Source organism: Neophocaena asiaeorientalis, unplaced genomic scaffold (assembly GCF_003031525.2).
Source record: "Neophocaena asiaeorientalis asiaeorientalis breed wild unplaced genomic scaffold, Neophocaena_asiaeorientalis_V1.1 scaffold571, whole genome shotgun sequence".
In the NCBI taxonomy this organism is placed as follows: Eukaryota; Metazoa; Chordata; class Mammalia; order Artiodactyla; family Phocoenidae; genus Neophocaena; species Neophocaena asiaeorientalis.
In genome coordinates this window covers 116,142-134,109 of record NW_020175669.1, presented here as the reverse complement: position 1 = coordinate 134,109, position 17,968 = coordinate 116,142, and the positions used below count along the sequence as shown (strand labels likewise).

The 17,968-nt window shown below is 46.9% G+C and overlaps 1 protein-coding gene across 1 annotated transcript in view; it reads right to left on the bottom strand.

Annotated features, from left to right (window-relative positions):
* Nucleotides 1-396: 396 nt before the first annotated feature.
* The window catches only part of INSC (INSC spindle orientation adaptor protein), a 125,300-nt gene continuing 107,728 nt past the window's right edge, over nt 397-17,968 (bottom strand). The window contains exons 10-13 of the mRNA XM_024731593.1: nt 13,090-13,156; nt 8,917-9,072; nt 6,974-7,050; nt 397-525 (exon numbers count right to left, since the gene is read on the bottom strand). Of these exons, the coding sequence (XP_024587361.1) occupies nt 397-525; nt 6,974-7,050; nt 8,917-9,072; nt 13,090-13,156 (429 nt within the window). The remainder of the gene's footprint in view (nt 526-6,973; nt 7,051-8,916; nt 9,073-13,089; nt 13,157-17,968) is intronic.

Genomic DNA, 17,968 nt, shown 5'->3' with positions numbered 1-17,968 from the left:
AACTTTAAAAAAAAGAAAAACTGCTGGACAGCTAAAATACTCTTGTTATCAGATTTTGTTTTAAAAAAAATGAAGCAAGTTTATATAGTGAGAGTAGAGAAAGCAAAAGGACGTGAAATCACCCATGACAATCTGTCATATTAGCCATTATGCATTTCAACATCTGCAACTGAAAAGTCACAGAAGTCAAAAAATAAAAACAAAAAAGACTCCCAAAGACCACAAACTGCCTGATGATGTTGCTATAATGTTTAGCCCTCTGTTAATTTCACATAAAAAATAAATTAAGTATAAATAAAGAGGTGAGGGGGCTGGTGTGTGGTCAGGTGCGTTAACAGGTATGTACTCAGAGGGGGCTTGAGAATGAGGCCGAATGCCTTTTGTCTCCCATACTTGCTACACAAAACTCTCCTCCATGTTGCTGCAGAGTAAGAAAGAGTCCACAAGCCGGGGCTGGACCAGCTGCTGGAAGTCAGAGTCCTGGAGGCCTTCAGGACAGACCCCGGCCAATCTACGCAGAGCAGCCTGAGGAGAAAACAGAAGAGATCAGACTGGGCCTTCAACTTCCCTGAGAGATGCATTTCAGTAAGTGGCTCATTTACCAGCCAATTTGAGCTGATCATCACCTTGACACCTTAGTGATATGGTCTTTTATGTCACTTGGTCACCATAGCAACTTTATTACATAGTCACCTGATTTCAATGGTACCTTGATCACTAAAGGGTATGTCATCTGAAAGTTTTCATGATCTTAATTAGTCTTGCCATCTTGGTTTTTCAGTCATCTTAGGAAACTGATTGTTTTGAAGACCTGTCATTTTAAGGATTTGGTCAATTTAGTGACATATTTAAGTTCAAGATTTATCTTAGAGACTGGAACTACCAGAAGCATCAGTGGAATTATATTCTCACTTCCAGGTCTCTATAGGAACCTTAGAACAGCAAGGGCTATTCATTTATCTATAAATTCAGCAAGGTTCTGAGCAAAGCATTTTGGGATGGGAAGGAGGGGAGAGGGAGAGAAGAAGGAGGGTCATAAAGTTGAAGGAAATGGAATTTCTGCCACCAAGATGGGGATGAACAGGAAAGAGAAATGCAGGCAGAATGAAACTACTGCCCAGGTCCCCACACACTGAGTGTTGCACTCTTCCCTGAGTACACCATCTTGTTTTACATCCATGTGCCCTTGCTCAGATCTTTCCCATGATGTGAAACCCCTCCCCAACTATTTTTTAGGTGTTTATTCCCACACCAGACTCTAAGCTCCTTAAGGATAGAGACTGTTTTATTTTTCTCTGTATCTACAAAGGTATGCTGAAAAAAAACCCGAACAAATGTTGAGTTCTACTGCTAGAGTAACCTGAAACTATAAACGTGAGCTGTGTACCTACCTAGACCTCTTTGCCAGTTAGCTGAGGCCATGCATACTAAGTGCCCAATGAATATTAATTCCTTCCATCTTTCTCAAGCCTGAACAGAGCAAGGAACAAGGTGGGAGCTTAAGGATGCCCTTCCCTTGGGAAACAAAGAGAGAGGGGACTATCTTGAGTGGCAGAAGAAGCAAAGAAGAAGGAATGCCCACTTTTACTGAGTGTCTACATAGTATCTCATTTAATCCCCACAGGATACAGCAAGGTAAGTATCATGATATCCAATTTAGAAATAAGGAGACAGACTCAGAGAGCAAAAGTGGCCTTCCCAAGATCACACAGCAGCCCAATTCCAGGGCCTTCATACCTACACACACAGAGACAGGATGCTGCAAGCCCAGGACACTAGGTTATAATGAGTACAAGGCAAACATATAGCTCATTACCTAGACATGAGAAGTAATCTATTGCTGAGAAATCGCCAAGTTGGTGAAAAGAGAGGATGGCTTAAGTTGACTGTTGGACTAACAGACACTGCCATGTCCAAGCTGGTTCAAGGAGAAGGGATATGCATCTCTGTTCACATGAACAGGGTCTTAGACGCTGGTGGCAGGAAGGAGAATCCAGGAGACTGTCTCTAACTAGTGTGTCCTGCCTCTCCTGGAGTATGACTTCCCCAGGGGCTAAAAGGCTGAACTCCATTGCACTTTCTGATTCCTCTGGGCTCCAACTGGGAGAAATAACCTTACTGCCTTTGAGTTGTTACAGTAAAAATGGAACCAGGGATCTTCCACAGATATGAGAATATAAAACCATCAATGTATTTTACATCATCAAGCATAAAAATAATGCAAAAGAGAGGGAAGAAAAAAAGAGAGACAAAGAAATAGATAGAAAATAAACCCATGAAAAGAGAAAATGTAGAAGAAGAAAATAATAGAGAGACAGAAAAAAAGAGACAGCATCAGAAAAACAGAACAAGAAGGAACTATTAAAAGAGAGGGGGGGGGGGCTTCCTTGGGGGTGCAGTGGTTGAGAGTCTGCATGCCGATGCAGGGGACACGGGTTCATGCCCCGGTCCGGGAAGATCCCACGTGCCGCGGAGCGCCGGACCCGTGAGCCATGGCCGCTGAGCCTGCGCGTCCTGAGCCTGTGCTCCGCAACGGGAGAGGCCACAACAGTGAGAGGCCCGCGTACCGCAAAAAAAAAAAGAAAAAAAGAGGGAGGGCTTCCCTGGTGGTGCAGTGGTTAAGAATCTGCCTGCCAATGCAGGGGACATGGGTTCGAGCCCTGGTCCGGGAAGATCCCACATGCCACGGAGCAACTAAGTCCATGTGCCACAACTACTGAGCCTGCACTCTAGAGCCCGCAAGCCACAACTACTGAGCCTGTGAGCCACAACTATTGAAGCCCATGTGCCTAGAGCCCATGCTCTGCAACAAGAGAAGCCACCACTCTGAGAAGCCCATTCACCAAAATGAAAAGTAGCTCCCGCTCGCTGCAACTAGAGAAAGCCCATGCACAGCAATGAAGACCCAATGCAGCCAAAAATTAATTAATTAATTTTTAAAAAAAGAGAGAGAGAGATGAACTTGTGAAAGAGAAGAGACCAAGCATAACAGGGAGATCAAGAGAGAAAGAGATGGTATCAGAGAAAAAGAGAGCACACCCTGGGGGTGGGAGGATAATAGGAGAGAGATAGGAGGAGGTGAAGAGATAGTAGAGATGGGGGAGAGGACTAAAGGGATAAAAAGAATGGGGGAGGAGAAAGAAGGAGAGAGAAACATCCCTAAGGGAGGAGGCAACCTCTAGACAGAGAGAAAAGCAAAAGCAAAACACAAGAGAGAGAGAACTAGAAACAGACCCAAAAAACCACGAAGGCAAATAGATACCCTCCTCTCCCCAGGGTCCTCAGAAAGTGTGCAGGGTTCATCATGAACCCAAATGGTCTCAGAGCACCCCCTCCTCAGCATCCAGGAGCTTAAAGGATCCTTCACCCTTCTGAAGCCTTTTACTTGGCCTCTGCTTTCCTCAGAAGGTTAACAACCTTCCCAGCATCTCATTCCCAGACAGTCTGAAAACACGCAAGAATTAAACAAGCCCCGTACCCCACTGACAGCTGCTTCATTAAGGAAAAATCAATTCTGTTTGCAAGAGGCAATCCATGCTGCCACTTTTCCAGATGTGGGAGATGATAACTGAAATGTCCTCCCTTCACCTGAATAGAGTCTTTGAAACTGGGAAGAAGGCTTGGGGAGGGGCAGGAGAGGTAGCCTCCAGCTCCATCCGCCAGGCCAGGCTCCAAGCAGCCCCCATCTCACCAGCCAGGGGGCTGCACTCAAGTATGGAGCCCCTTCTGGGAGACAAATCACGAGTACCCACCAACACTGGGGGCTGGGGGATGAGCAGACAAGTCCATCAGTCCCTCAGCCAGGCAAGAAACAGTCACCAAACCCAAGGTCCCATGGAGATACAAGAGCTGGAAAAGGGACCCAGCCAGGAGAAGGTTCCAGGGTAGAGGGGGAGAAATACAGATCCCCTCCCATGAGCCAAGGTAGCATGACTAGGGCCACAAGCCATAAGGGGAGAAAGCATGGCTGGAAACAAGATGGTCAGGGCAAAAAGTCAAGACATTCAGCATCAGGCAGGCCTGTGTTTGAATTCCAAGAGCCTCCCCTTATAACACCTAAAACACAGGATAACACAACATGCTTCCTTCTGGGGAAAACAAAATCTGAGCAGGCAGGTCCAAGCCGCAGAGAACTCCCAGGAAGCCTCAAGGAGGAGGATTTTGATATGAGCCTTGAAGGCGGTGTTGGCAGAGCTATAGAGAGGACATCTGCTTGGGACAAGGGCTAAAGCACAGTGTCAGGGTGGTTCAGGGCATTCTGACGCTGGACAGGGCCTGGAGGCAGTGGAAGGCCTTCAGACCTGAGGTGGGTCAGAGCCAGGCTGTGAAGGGCTAAGTATGTGGACAGTAGGCCATAGGTAACAGGGAACCAGGGAAGGGGTGCTCATGGAAAGGTCATGATTGTAAACTGTCATGAGGAAAATGAGGCCAGCAGCCACATGAAGGATGGATTCAGAAGGAAGGGGCTCTATTCAGCATCCAACAACCTGTCCACAAGGAGAAATGTGATCCCTTTACCACCAGAAAGTCCTTCAAGTGATTGAAAATAGAGGCCAAGCCCTTCTGTGTGCTCTCCTTCAAACTAATGATAAAAATGGAAAAGGAATCAGAGCGAGCCCACGTGTCTGAAAGGAGCTTTATAGTTTCTCAACATTTTCTCAGGCCTATTCAGGGTCAGGCAGTTGCTGGCTGCCCAAGTTGTGAAGATAAGGTAGTTGGGGCCAATGATTATGTGTTTGCCAGGTATTAACTGTCTCCGTTTACTCACTAGACCAGACAAAATTAAGGTCTGTGAACTTGCATGAAAAAAATTACACCTTTACATTCACTGGCCTCTCACTGAAACAGCCTTTCCTTCAGCTGTGTGTGAATGTAGCAACAGATGGAGATGTCTCAGCGGTGCCTGTTACTTGTTCACCAATAGAAATCACAGACACTTTTGTAACTGAGCAGGACCCTATGGGGCCTTCCTGGAACAGCATCCCCCTCCATATCCTCTACCTGTCTCTTGTCTGTATAAAAACTTTAGTCTCCTAGGCTTCCCCGAGTTCCAAAGAGTACATTTAATCAGAGAAGTGAGAAAATGCAGAAAGAAAGGAAAACAGTCAAGCAAGACAAACTAATAAGAGTTTAGCCTTTAAACAAAGTCAAGGAGCTTTAGTTCCTCCTCAGGGGATATAGATAATATTCTGAGCCACGTCCTTTGAGCTCTTTTACAGATACTGAAACCTCCACCAGGTGGAAGAAGTTAACTGCATGCTGCCCACATAGACCCCAGACCTGTTGGAACCAGAAGGTTGATGATGCTGACTCCTGATTTACCTCATCACCAACCAATCAGAAGGATGTCCATGAGCTGATCACACACCACACAACCCCCCTCCCTCACCCTGTCTTTAAAAAAACTTTCCCTGAAAGCCTTCAGAGAGTTTGGGCCTTTGAAGCCCTATCTACCTGGACTCCTCACTTGGCAACCTGCAGTACCCACTGCACTTTCCTTCACCACAAGCCGGTGTCAGTCGATTGGCTTTACTGTGCATGGGCAAGCAGACCCAAGTTTGGTTCAGTAAATTACAGTTTTTGGAGGTACCTTCAATATTATTTATGCTCATTGCTAGTGAAGACTTGAGGCTAGCTTTTATTTAAGGAGCTAATTTAAAAGTATATATATATATATATATATATATTAACATATCACCTGCTTTGATAGTCTAATAATTATTTTAATATGATGGTTTTCCTTTTAATTCTATATATTTTACTTTATGCATTTAAAACCTAATACTGAGAAGGGGTCCATAAGCTTCTCCAGATCACCCAAGGCACAAAAAGGGTGAAGGTTGTTCTGCATGTACCAGAATAAAAGGCCCAACAGAGCTGAAATTTTTGTCCTTTTTTCCCCCCACATCTGTATCCCCAAAGCCCAGAAGAGTGCATGGCTCATAGAATCACTTAGCAAATATTTACCGAATAAAATTTACAGCACTTAGTGACCTACCCAATGTCACGCAGCTCATTAATGGTAAAACCAAGACAGGTGTGTCTGACTGTAATGCCTGCTGCTCCTACCACCATACAATGCCTGTCAGGAGCTCCCAGAAATGGGATGAGCTCAGTTTAAAAAAAAAAAAAAAAAGGACGGGGTGAGAAGTGTCTTTATTGTGAAACAGCTTGAAAGACCTCTAGATCCATCCCTTCTGCACGGTCAAAGATCTGCACAAAGAGGACAAATCAAAGATCTGGCACCCCCTTCTGGAAGTTAAAGGGCTTTTACGTGGGCTTCCCTGCTCCTGGATGCTTCCAGCTGCTCTGCTCTAGGATTTAATACAGCCCAGCAGGGAGGATATAGAGACAGGTTGGGTGTTCCCCATCTGGTGCTGCTGGTACTTTCATGGTGGACCCAAGCATCAAGAAGTTGGGTGGAGACCTCCCAGGATGTGCTAGCTTGGTTGGGGGTGAAGATCCTGGGGACTGACTGAATAATCCTCTGTCCTGTCCTGTCCTGTCCTACTCCACAAAGGAGGAGGGAGCTACGAAGCTGGAAGAGAACCAATAGAGCGGCTCTATCTGAGGAGGACAGGAGGCTTTCTCATAGTGTCCACTTTGGAACAGGCAGAAGACATCTTACCCTAGCTACCACATGCTGCAAGCACCATAGCATCACCCAGCATCCTGCCAGCTGGGCCCCGCTGGTCTAGACCTGCTGTCAGATCCCCCAGGACCTCAAAGGTACTAAATGTGTGGTAATGGGGGTTCCCCAGGCCTCTACCTTTCACATATATGACCTCATATAATTTTCATCACAATCTTATGAATTAAGTGAAACAAGTATTACTCTTTTAAAGAGAAAAATGGAAATCCAGAACGAATTGTCTGGCTTACCCAAGCCTGGCATGGCACAGCCTGTTCCCCTGGTCCCTGGTCTGCAACCCCAAAGCCCAGGAAGAAAGCTGGGGGAGGATTGGGAACTCACCAGGCAGGCCACCAGCACGGCGTCACTGCTGTTCCTCTTGGAGGGTGAGCGACAGAGTTCAATGAGGCGGGACATACCTGCGTGAGACACGGGGAGACCCTCACACCCAGGTCGGGGTGGCCTGGCCAGGCCTGACCCAGAGGTGCTCCCATCTCTCACACACAGTCCTCTGCACGGGGTCCTGTGGAGGGAGGCGGCTGCCAATCGGCAGGGAAGACTTTCTGCTCCCTCAGGTGTAAATGGACCCTGGTCAGGGCCAGGATGAGCTGGAGCATCAAAACCAAACCCCTGAGTGCCAGAACACTGGCCAGGATGGAGTTCACCCACAGTGTGGAGGAATGAGCCACAGAAGACTACAGGTCTTCCTGAGAAGGAACTTCCCATGCAGGTTCTTCTGATCTTCCCAGCTATAGTTAACATTTACATCTTTCTCAGAGGAACTTCCTAGTACCTCTCCACCCCCAGCTGCCCATTTGAGTCAGAAAATATATTGTGGCTAAGATTATAGAAGACTACACTTGAGTACACTAATATTTCCTAAGCCTTTACGGAGGAAAGTCAAATAAATGACTTTGCTTTTCAACGCAAATTGACTTTTTCAAACTCTAACAATGGAAAAAAAAAAACTCATTATAAGATAGTAATGAAATGTATGCAGGCAGATTCTGTATGTATGTATTTATCCTCCATAAAGTCATTTTGGAGCCAGAACTCCCTGCTGCCCCAAGGCCACCTCTTGCTGTCCTCCAAGTGCCCGGATGGTCGACAACACTGCCATCTCCTGCCTCTACCTGGGTGCCCTTTCCTAGCCCTCACAGCCGAATAACTCCCGGAGCCACAGCTGAAGAGTCATCTTCTTGTTACATTATTTGAACCACCTGGATAAGTGTGGGCTACTTCCTCTGTGTGCCAACTGTGCCACTGACATCCTTTGAGCATCGCTCTGTGATACTCAAGTGTAAATTTTTCTTTCCATATCCACCACCTCCATTAGGCTATAGGCCGCTGTGGTTAGGACGCGGTTATAATCAGTGTTATATGCCCAGCACTCAGAACAGAGCCTACCATAGAGTGAGTGCTCTGGAAACATTTGTTGGGTAAATAAGTGACTGACTGAATGAACGAATGAGTGATTTAATGAAAGAGTTAATGGTGGATAAATGAAGTAATGAATGAGTTAATGAATGAATGAGTTAATGAATAAAAGTTAATGGTGGATAAATGAAGTAATGAATGAGTTAATGAATAAAAGATAATGGGGGATAAATGAAGTAACGAATGAGTTAATGAATAAAAGATAATGGGGGATAAATGAAGTAACGAATGAGTTAATGAATAAAAGATAATGGGGGATAAATGAAGTAACGAATGAGTTAATGAATAAAAGATAATGGGGGATAAATGAAGTAACGAATGAGTTAATGAATAAAAGATAATGGGGGATAAATGAAGTAACGAATGAGTTAATGAATAAAAGATAATGGGGGATAAATGAAGTAACGAATGAGTTAATGAATAAAAGATAATGGGGGATAAATGAAGTAACGAATGAGTTAATGAATGAATGAGTTAATGAATGAATGAACAAAAGGATGAATTCATGAGTGAATGAATGTGTGGATAAGTAAACAAATGAGTAAGCAAATAACTGAGTAAATGAATGAATGAGAAAATGAATGAGTGAATGGGGTCCTTGTTAACAGGAAGCCTACAAGTGAGTCATTCTTCTGGCCAACTTAAACCTCTGTAGACTCCTCCTCTCTCTTGCTTCAGCCCCAGGGGAAAGGAGGCTAAGTTGGGGCTGCACCCTGGGCCCCCATGCCAGCATCTCCCAGCACAGTCGGCCTTACTCTGAGTCCTCTGTCACCACTGCCACCATGAAATCAGGACCGCTCCCAGCCCCGGCGCCCCTCTCCGCCCCTGACACAGCCAGCACCACTTACAACTCAGCCGCACGGCCTCCCGTGCCACATCTGGGTCTCGGCTGAGACGGGCCAGGGTCACTGCAGCCTTCTGCTGGACTCGCTCGCAGGCCGCCACCTCGGCGGGGGTCCCAGACCTTGGCTTCTCAGACAGCAGGCCCATGATAAGCTGGACCCCTGGGTGGAAAGCGATGAACAGTTGGTAGCTGCCCAAGCAGGGAGACTTCCTCTAGCTGCAGGCTCAAGCAAAGGCTGTCGGGATGACTCGGGGCTCTCAACCACAGGAGGAACTTGGACAAGGCCTCCTCTTCTTCTCCTTCTGCCCTGGGGGAGTCTCTGATTCCACATATCAAGTCACTACACCCCTGGAAGGGACATCTGGAGGATATCCTTTTAATTTCCTTTAAATGCTATAACTGAGCTTTTACTACATCCCTGATGCTGTGCTAAATACACAGTAAATGCACGAACCCTAAAACCTCCCAATAGCCTCATAAACTAAGCACTATATGATAATTCACTTTGAGGCACAGAGAGAGGTGGAGTATCTTGCCCAGGGTCACACAGTAAGTAGCTGTAGAGCTGGTGTCAGAACTCAGATAATCTGGTTACCCTCCATCACCTCTTCACCTCGGATGCTGCTTGCATCTGAGACAGGTCCAGAGGTAATGGGTCCCCCTGGTGGGAGGTGACCCAAACCTAGACTGGATAATCACTAAATCAAATGTTTTAGAGGGGTATCATGTACTGGAAGGGAGTGGAGTAGTTGGACGGAGACATTTAGGCTTGAATTTGGTCAGCTGAGAACCTCTCCACCCTTCCCTCTGATTGGCCTAAAAACCACACCCACATCCACTCCCATGTCATGCCTTTGCCCATCTAATTCTTTCTGCAGGGGCTGTCCTTTTGCCTCTCACTCTCCATCTAAATCATTCCCATCCTGCAGGTTGTAGTAAAAGTCCATCTTCTGTGGGAGGTACTCCTCAGCTGCCCCAGCCCACACCTTCTTTCCTGCACAGAGTGGCACTTGCCAGCTTAGAAATTCAAACAAATATGGCCCACAGGTGTATTTTTTGCTTTTTCTCTTGCTTTACACAGTGTCTAATTTTTTAAGAAGTTTTTGCTAATATGCAAATTGGGAGATTTCCATAAAACTCCAGATTTCTGGCATCTGAAAAATTACTTCCTGATCTGAGAACACTGGGCCCACATTTCTGCGTAACAGCAATTTGCTGAAGCTTATTATAAACTTTGACTCTTTGAAATGAGATTGATCCAGTCCATGCTGAGCACACGCCATCCATTTATATCACCTGTGTGGCTCCTGCAGGCATCTAAGTTTGCAACCTGTAACTTAGACCATAGAATCCGAAGGGTCCTTAGGGTTCTTCTAGCCCAGCCCCTGCCTCTCCCCCCCATTTCACAGACGAGTACCTGAGGTGTGGAGAGATGAAGTGACTTCTCAAGTTCACATAGGAGTCACTTCCAGGCCAGTACCTCAGTCATGTGCCTCTCCAAATCTTACTTGAACCAGATGCAACTTCTAAGCCTCCTAGATCCCAGTTCAGGGGGCAGTGAGTAACTTAGTTGTGGACCCTGAGGTTATTCAGTCCTGAGAAGGGGCCATGTCTCTCTCTGGTGAGCTGTGTAAGTGCCCCATTTCTCCCTCCTACAGCCTCAGGGAATGCTGCAGGCCCTGCCTTTCTTAGCCCCTATTGGCTCTGCCACCACAAACTCTGATCCTGGGGCAAGGGGCTTCTCTCCAAACCCCCTCCCTGGCCACTGAATGGAACACGGTCTTCTGGCTTCTTATGCCCACAATGTCCCTAAGACAAAGTCATAGCTATTAATGTCCTGAGTATATATGGCATGGCCTATGGGGACATAAACAGGGGGCACCAAAATGACAACTTCAGGAAGTGCCACAAGATTAAGAAATTTTACTAGTTCCTCCAGGTCAAGGTTCCCATAAAGAAGCCATTTTCCAAATCCCAGCTTCGTACCTAGAGTCTGACAAAAAATAGTTTCTCATATACGACCAAGTGAGCACCATGGGGGCAAGGATTTTTGTTCACTTCCTTAATGGGTATAAAAAACAAAGTTTCTTTTAAATGTATACCTTGTAAGTCTTATCTAGAAAAAGATAAGATGCAATGAAACTGGGGCTGCCTACAAAATCCAGAATGTGTTTCCTAAGTTCTGGCCAGGCTCAGTGCCACAACAGTTGCCTGAGAGTTGTGGGCAGTTACAGCTTAGAGACCACATCCCAAGGCCATCTTCCCTCCTCAACATTCTATCCAGCTCAGCCCCAGCCCCTGAGGGAGAAGCAAAACTAGCTGAAAGGGCAATACTGATGCCACTGGATTGACAAATAAGGGTTTGGACTGCCCTGGCCTGCCTCCCAGTGTAAGGGTGACCAGTGGTCAGAGTTTCTGACCTTCCAGTGTGGCCCATTCATCCAGCTCCCCACCACCAACACTCACACACAGTTTAGGGCAGGACAGAGACAAAATCACCAGGCTTCAGGACAAAGCATGTCAGAGTCTCAAGCATCCTGGTGGGAGGACTTCCTTTCAAAGCATAATGAGGCTTGCCCTGTCCAGACCAAGGAGTCCTACTGTCTTCCAGTGATCCCTGGCTGAATCACCTCCACTGCTGGTCCCTCAAATCCTGACCCACTTTGCTAAACAGTTTCTTCATCAAACTCTCTTCATTTAAACCCTACGAGACGGCCACTGTTTCCTGAAAGAGCAGATACACATAGCACAGAGCTCATTCTGTGCCTGACACTCTTCTAACATGCTTTCTATTAATCCCCACATCATCCCTGTGAGGTAGATATTACTATTGTTCCCATTTTGCAGATGGAAAAATGGAGGTCACAAAACTAGTAAATAACAGAGCCAGGATTCAAGCCCAGGCAATCGTTTCCAGTCTTCACAGTCTCAACCACTATGCCCTCCTTCCTCTGCTGCATTACTTTACTGCAGATGTCACGCTTTTGTCATGTTATCACTTTTGTCCAGGTGGGGTCTCCTTCTAGACTGTGTGAGATACTCTAGAACAAAGGCAAGGACTTAACTTATCTCTGTGTCCTCACTGTCCAGCACAATGCCAAGAACCTAGTAGGTCTCAATAACTTTACTGAATGAGCCCGTCAATAGCACTTTGTAAACCATAAAATCCTCCACAGACGCCAGACACTCCAATCCCAAATCCATTGGCCTATGGAGACCCACTCCCACTGACCACTTGAACTACAGGCTCTGGGTGCTGAAGGAACAGGCCACAAAAGACACCCCTTCAGCCTCTCAGCCTCAGCCAGCTCAACAAAGTTTCTCATTATTAGCCCAATGACATAAAATTAACACAAAATGATGCCCTTCCATTAGTAATAGAGCAATGGGGGATGGGGAATGTGTACATGTGTTAAAACAGCGGGGCAACCAGGGAGAAGGGGCTTAACAGGCGCAGAGGCAGCTGCCCAGGCTCCCAGCACACTCCTCGTTAGCATCTCTTGGTTTCCAACTGGTTGCTAATTGCTCTCCTATTTCTCAGTCACAGGAAGCCCTCACCACTTTGTTCCCGGCCGCAAGGCAGCCAGCTGACCTGCCTTCCAGCGGAGACCTCTTAGATCAGCTTCCGGGCACCTCACCCGAACCTTGGTGACACCCTCCGCATGAGGTGGGAGGAGGGGAGCAAGAGGAAAAAGATGCTCTCAGGTGAGGCATCAAGGGATGCAGCTGCCCTGACCTGATCCCCGACCCTTCGGCTTTCCACTGTGGCCAAACCCAATATGAAGAGAATGATTTAAAGTTGGAATGCATCCTTTGTAGGAATAGATTTTTACTTCTGGATCATAGTAAAATCTGTCTTCCCTTCACCACCCTGACTGAAATAGCCAACTGCCACCCTCCTACATGGGGTTTACCTTATCTTCTTCCCTGCTTTACTTTCTGCATCTGATGTTCTCTTCTTTTGTTCCGTGTCTGCCTCCCACTAGATTGAAGCCCCGTGGAAGCAAGAAAACACTTACATATTGGCCCACTTGCCCACATAAGCACGCATTCATGCACTCCTGCAAGTGTGGAGACCCACATGCACAAATACATAGGCCTTCACACAAACACAAAGGCACAGGGTCCCACAGAGCCACATAACCTGTACGGCATGCACACCACTGAAAAGACATACCGTTCTCCTGAATGATGTCAGAGGCACACTGCTCTAGGACAGACATGTTTGCCAAGATGGTCACAATCTGGAAAAGAGGATTGAGAAGCTAAGAAAATGGGAACACCCGTACTGACAGGTGAGCCAGGAGCTACAAAGCTTTCCCTTAGCCCGTGACTTCTTATGGTCCACCTGGCCCATCCTTCCGTGGTACTTTCTTCCATCCTCATGGGCTTCTGTCACTCAGATGTGTTTCCCCAGTGACTGATGCCCATTCTTCAGCATGTGGCTCTGGGATGGCCCCCAGGGGCCCCAGGACACTGCAGGTGAGAACAGGGTCACCTGCGTGAAGATGGAGCCTCATCATCTTTCTGCAGGTCCCTTGGCACCAGGCCCTGAAATGCATACAGAACTGGCAGATTTTTGACTAACCCCTGCCCTGGATTGGGTTCCCTCCAATCCCAGCTTTTTGCCCTGATACGGAACCCCACCTACTTTCAACCCGAAATGAATGGAGACTAAGGTTAAGACAGAGATCATGACTAGGAAACTGAAGGCAGCATTACACCATAAGCTTCAGGTATTGCATGGAATCTGGTGAGAGTTCATGCTCAGCTACACTTTATAAGCCTGTGGGCTGCAAGCCTTGCTTGTCAGGCATGGCTGAAGGGCTCTGCCTGTAGGAAAGGGATGCTGACACCAGGTAAACACAGACCCTTGGTTACAACCTCGTGGGCTGAGCAGCCAACAGCCCACCCGAACCCCGTCCCCTGGCACAGTCAAGTTTGCACAGAGAACTCACAGCACAAAACTGGATTAAGGATGGGCCAGCAAGGGACCTCCTACAGACCCCAAACTGTAGAGGGTACCAAACACCACAGGAATATGTTGGAAACGTGGCACCTGTTAACTCAGATGCCACCCATGACACTGCTCCTGACATTAAATTTAGCAAAATGAAAATCCACCCACTTCCATGGAAGTGAACAGCACTCTCAAGTGCTAATTAAAATCAATAATAAAATAAAATCATGTTTTTTCCTTGGTGCAGGCCTATCTCTCTTGAAAGGTTTCTTCAAAGCCTGTCACATGGTATAACTGGAGGCTGTGCCAGTTAACAGTCTCCTGACACAGTTCAGGCAGCTTAGTTCTGAAACTGAATAATGAGTAGTAATGCGATGTTGACCAACAAAGCGTACTATCTAGATTTTAATTGGTTCAACATTGGCATATTACTCTGGGTAATAACGCAGGTAACAAATCTCTATAGGAAGGGAAAAGTTTGCCACATTTATAGAATATCTATCTCCTCCGTTCCCCACTAAATACGTGCTGGAAAGGGATACGCCTCCTTAGGCTGCTGTGGCATCCATATGTGTCAGCCCTTCCAGCTCGGACCTGGTAAGGGGCCTGGGTGGGCAAGTATGATGGGGTGGGTGGCCAGGGGAGGGACAGGACTTAACACCAAAAGCTTCATCCTGAAGGCCACTCTGCACCACCAGATATTTTATGAGGGGAGCGACAAACTCCTATTTGCATTTTAGAAAGCTAATAGGACTGAAGGAGGGTTAGTCCTTGGAAGCTCTTTTTTCCTACCCTTTCAGGATTGTGAGTGTCTGTGGGCTGAGTGAAAGGAGTTAGAAGAAAAATACAGGTAGCAGATGCAGTCAAAAAATAGAAGCTTCCCAAGGGATTTCCCTGGTGGCCCACTGGTTAAGAATCCACCTGCCAACGCAGGCGACGCAAGCGACACGTGTTCGAGCCCTGATCCGGGAAGATCCCACGTGCCGCGGAGCAACTAAGCCCGTGCGCCACAACTACTGAGCCTGCGCTGTAGAGCCGGCGAGCCACAACTACTGAGCCCGTGTGCCACAGCTATTGAAGCCTGCACGCCTATGGAGCCCGTGCTCCACAACGAGAGGCTACCTCATTGAGAAGCCCGAGCACCACAACGAAGAGTAGCCCCCGCTCGACACAACTAGAGAAAGCCCGCGTGCAGCAGCAAAGACCCAATGCAGCCAAAAATAAATAAATAAATTTATTTTAAAAAATAAAAAGCATCAAATATTCAATAGCATTTTGTTTAAAAAATAGAAGTTTCCCAAGAGGCATAAAGTGTGCAGTCTTATGAGGAAGGAGACACAAGGCCAAGCCTGTACCAAACTGAGGTGAGCAGTAGCAGGGGGCACAGGCTCTGTTCTCACCACTAAGGGACAGCTCCACTCCAACCATCATCAGCCTGGCCACTGAATAAAGATGGTTGCTTGACATACAGAACCAAAAGAGAAGGAAGGTAGGGAGGGAGGGAGGAAGGAAAGAAGGAAAAAAAGGGCGACATAAAAAAGGAAAAGGAGGGCTTTTCTGGTGGCTCAGTGGTTGAGAGTCCGCCTGCCAATGCAGGGGACACAGATTCGTGCCCCTGTCTGGGAAGATCCCACATGCCGCGGAGCGGCTGGGCCCGTGAGCCATGGCCGCTGAGCCTGCGCGTCCGGAGCCTGTGCTCCGCAACGGGAGAGGCCACAACAGTGAGAGGCCCGCGTACCGGAAAAAAAAAAAAAAAAAGGAAAAGGAAACCTTTGTCTGCAGCATCAGGTTCATTACACTGCAATTATTAGCTGTGTCACAGGCACAGGTAGGTCTTTGTGTCAGACTAATTTAGATCCTGTTAATGAAAATTACTTCCTCTTTACAGAACCTGTACCCCATGTGGTTTTCTGAGGTGCAGATGAAGTATTCAATTAAGCACAATTTGAATAACTGTCAATTATGCCCTGCTTTGAGTCCCCCCTTTGAAACATCCTTGTATGTGCCCTGGTATAGACAGGAAGGCAGATCAACAATGTTTCTCTTCACAGTCAAGTCCAGGGATGAGATTTTAGGGACAACTGGTTTACCTTGTTGGCTACAAGATAGCAATGCTGTCAGTGGAGAGAGTACAGGAGCCAGACAAACAGTTTTCCCCTGGCCCAGGCTAAGTCATTCCTGTCTGATGGTTTTTAATTAAGTCCTATTCCTCCTGAGTGAGAGGCTACTGATCCCTCTGTAGTTATTTGGGGAAATCAGAGGGTATCAGCCTCAAGAGAGGTTCTAGGTAAGAGGCAGTAGAGCATAGTGGCTACGTGCATGGACCAACCTGTTCCAAATCTTGGCTCTGTCATTATTATCCATCTGATCTTGACCATGTTACTTAACCTTTCTGTGCCTTGGTTAATGAGGTATATTCGTTTTCTATTGCTGCTAAAATAAATTACCACAAACTTAGTGGCTTAAAACAACACAATTTTATCTTGCAGTTCTGGGGGTCAGAAGTCCTAATTGGGTCTTATGGACCTAAAATCAAGGTGTTGACGGAGCTGCATTCCTCCTGGTGGGTTTAGGGGAGAATCTATGTCCTTACCTTTCCCAGTTTCTAGAAGCTACTCACACTGCTTGGCTCCCGGCACCCCATTGCTCTGACCTCTGCTTCCTCAGTCACATCTTATTCTCTCTGACTCTGACCCTTCTGCCTTCTTCTTATAAGAATCCCAGTGGCTACACTGGGCCCACATGGATAATCCAGGATAATGTTCCTACACCAAGACCCTTAATCATATCTGAAAATATCCCTTTCACCATGTAAGGTAGCCTACTCACAGGTTTGGGGAGGGGGCATTATTTGGCCTACTACAAAAGATAAAAATAAGATAATAAGACTGTGATAAGTATTAAGGGACAATGTTTTGTCAAGCACCCAGATCATTTGTTAAATAAAATGAATACTATTTGGCCCCGGGGAACAGAGTCTGAAAGGACCCAGGCCTTGAAAGATTGTATCAAGTACCACCCAGTACAACACCCAGTGTTGCCAAGATGTGAGGCTGATGTGAGATCCCTCCCAAAGGGAGGCAGGGTGCCAGAACAGGAGAAGCCCTTCCCAGCAGAGAACCCAACAAACTTTGTGCTCATTACTTTCTGTGGCATTTTAAAATCGTTTTTCCTCTGGCCTCCCAGAGACCTTTAGGAACATTGAGGCAAATAGCAAATTGAACCAGAGTAACAGGGGCAATCCCATGTCACTGATTCAAGAAGAAATGCCCCCATGTGGTAAGAGGGAGGATGGCAAAGCCTTTGACGATAGCAGACGTGCGGAGGAAAAGGTTTACTCTGTGCTTGTTCCGGGAACACCTGTCCACATACCAATCTCAGGCTCATCTCACATCCTTAACAATGGCTCAGCAGCCAGCCCTGATCACACCTGGACTCTACCTCTGTGCCTTTCCTTTGCTCTGTCATAAACTAATACTGAGGACCATACCACTTAAAAGACAAGTGAGGAATACCCAGGATACCCAAATAGAGACAGGTGCTCTGATCTGATAGAGCTTATAATGCAGGAAATCTGACATATATTTAATGAAAAGTTATGATTGCTTTTATGCTGTGCAGTAATTAGGACAAAAAGGCCAAGAGTTCATAGAACTGAAATTAGAATTACTCTTTAACTACTGATGGAATATTGAGATTTCTACTCTCACTGTGTTAACCCTCTAAAGCTCTGGCAACCATGTCAACTGCAGCTCTGAGACCAGCCAGCAGAGGAAGTCCCACTGCTTCTCTATCCTGCCCTCTTTCCTCCACACCACTTCCTCCATCAAAGAGCAGGAAGAATCAAGACAAGAGCAGTGGTCTGAAGGATGAAGGGCTCAGAGAGAGGGAGGGTGTGGTCTCCTTGAACACACTTTCTCCCTCAAGGCCAGCGAGGCAAGGGGGTCTGGGAGAAGGCCCAGCCCACTCCCTCCCTCTGATAGGTGTGATCGGGGCCCCAGGAGCTGAGAGGGCTGGACAAGTGTGGAAACCAGGAGGGCACCTGCCTAGGCCCCGAGACAGACACTGCTCCCACCCTCTCTGGTCCCTGGTCTTC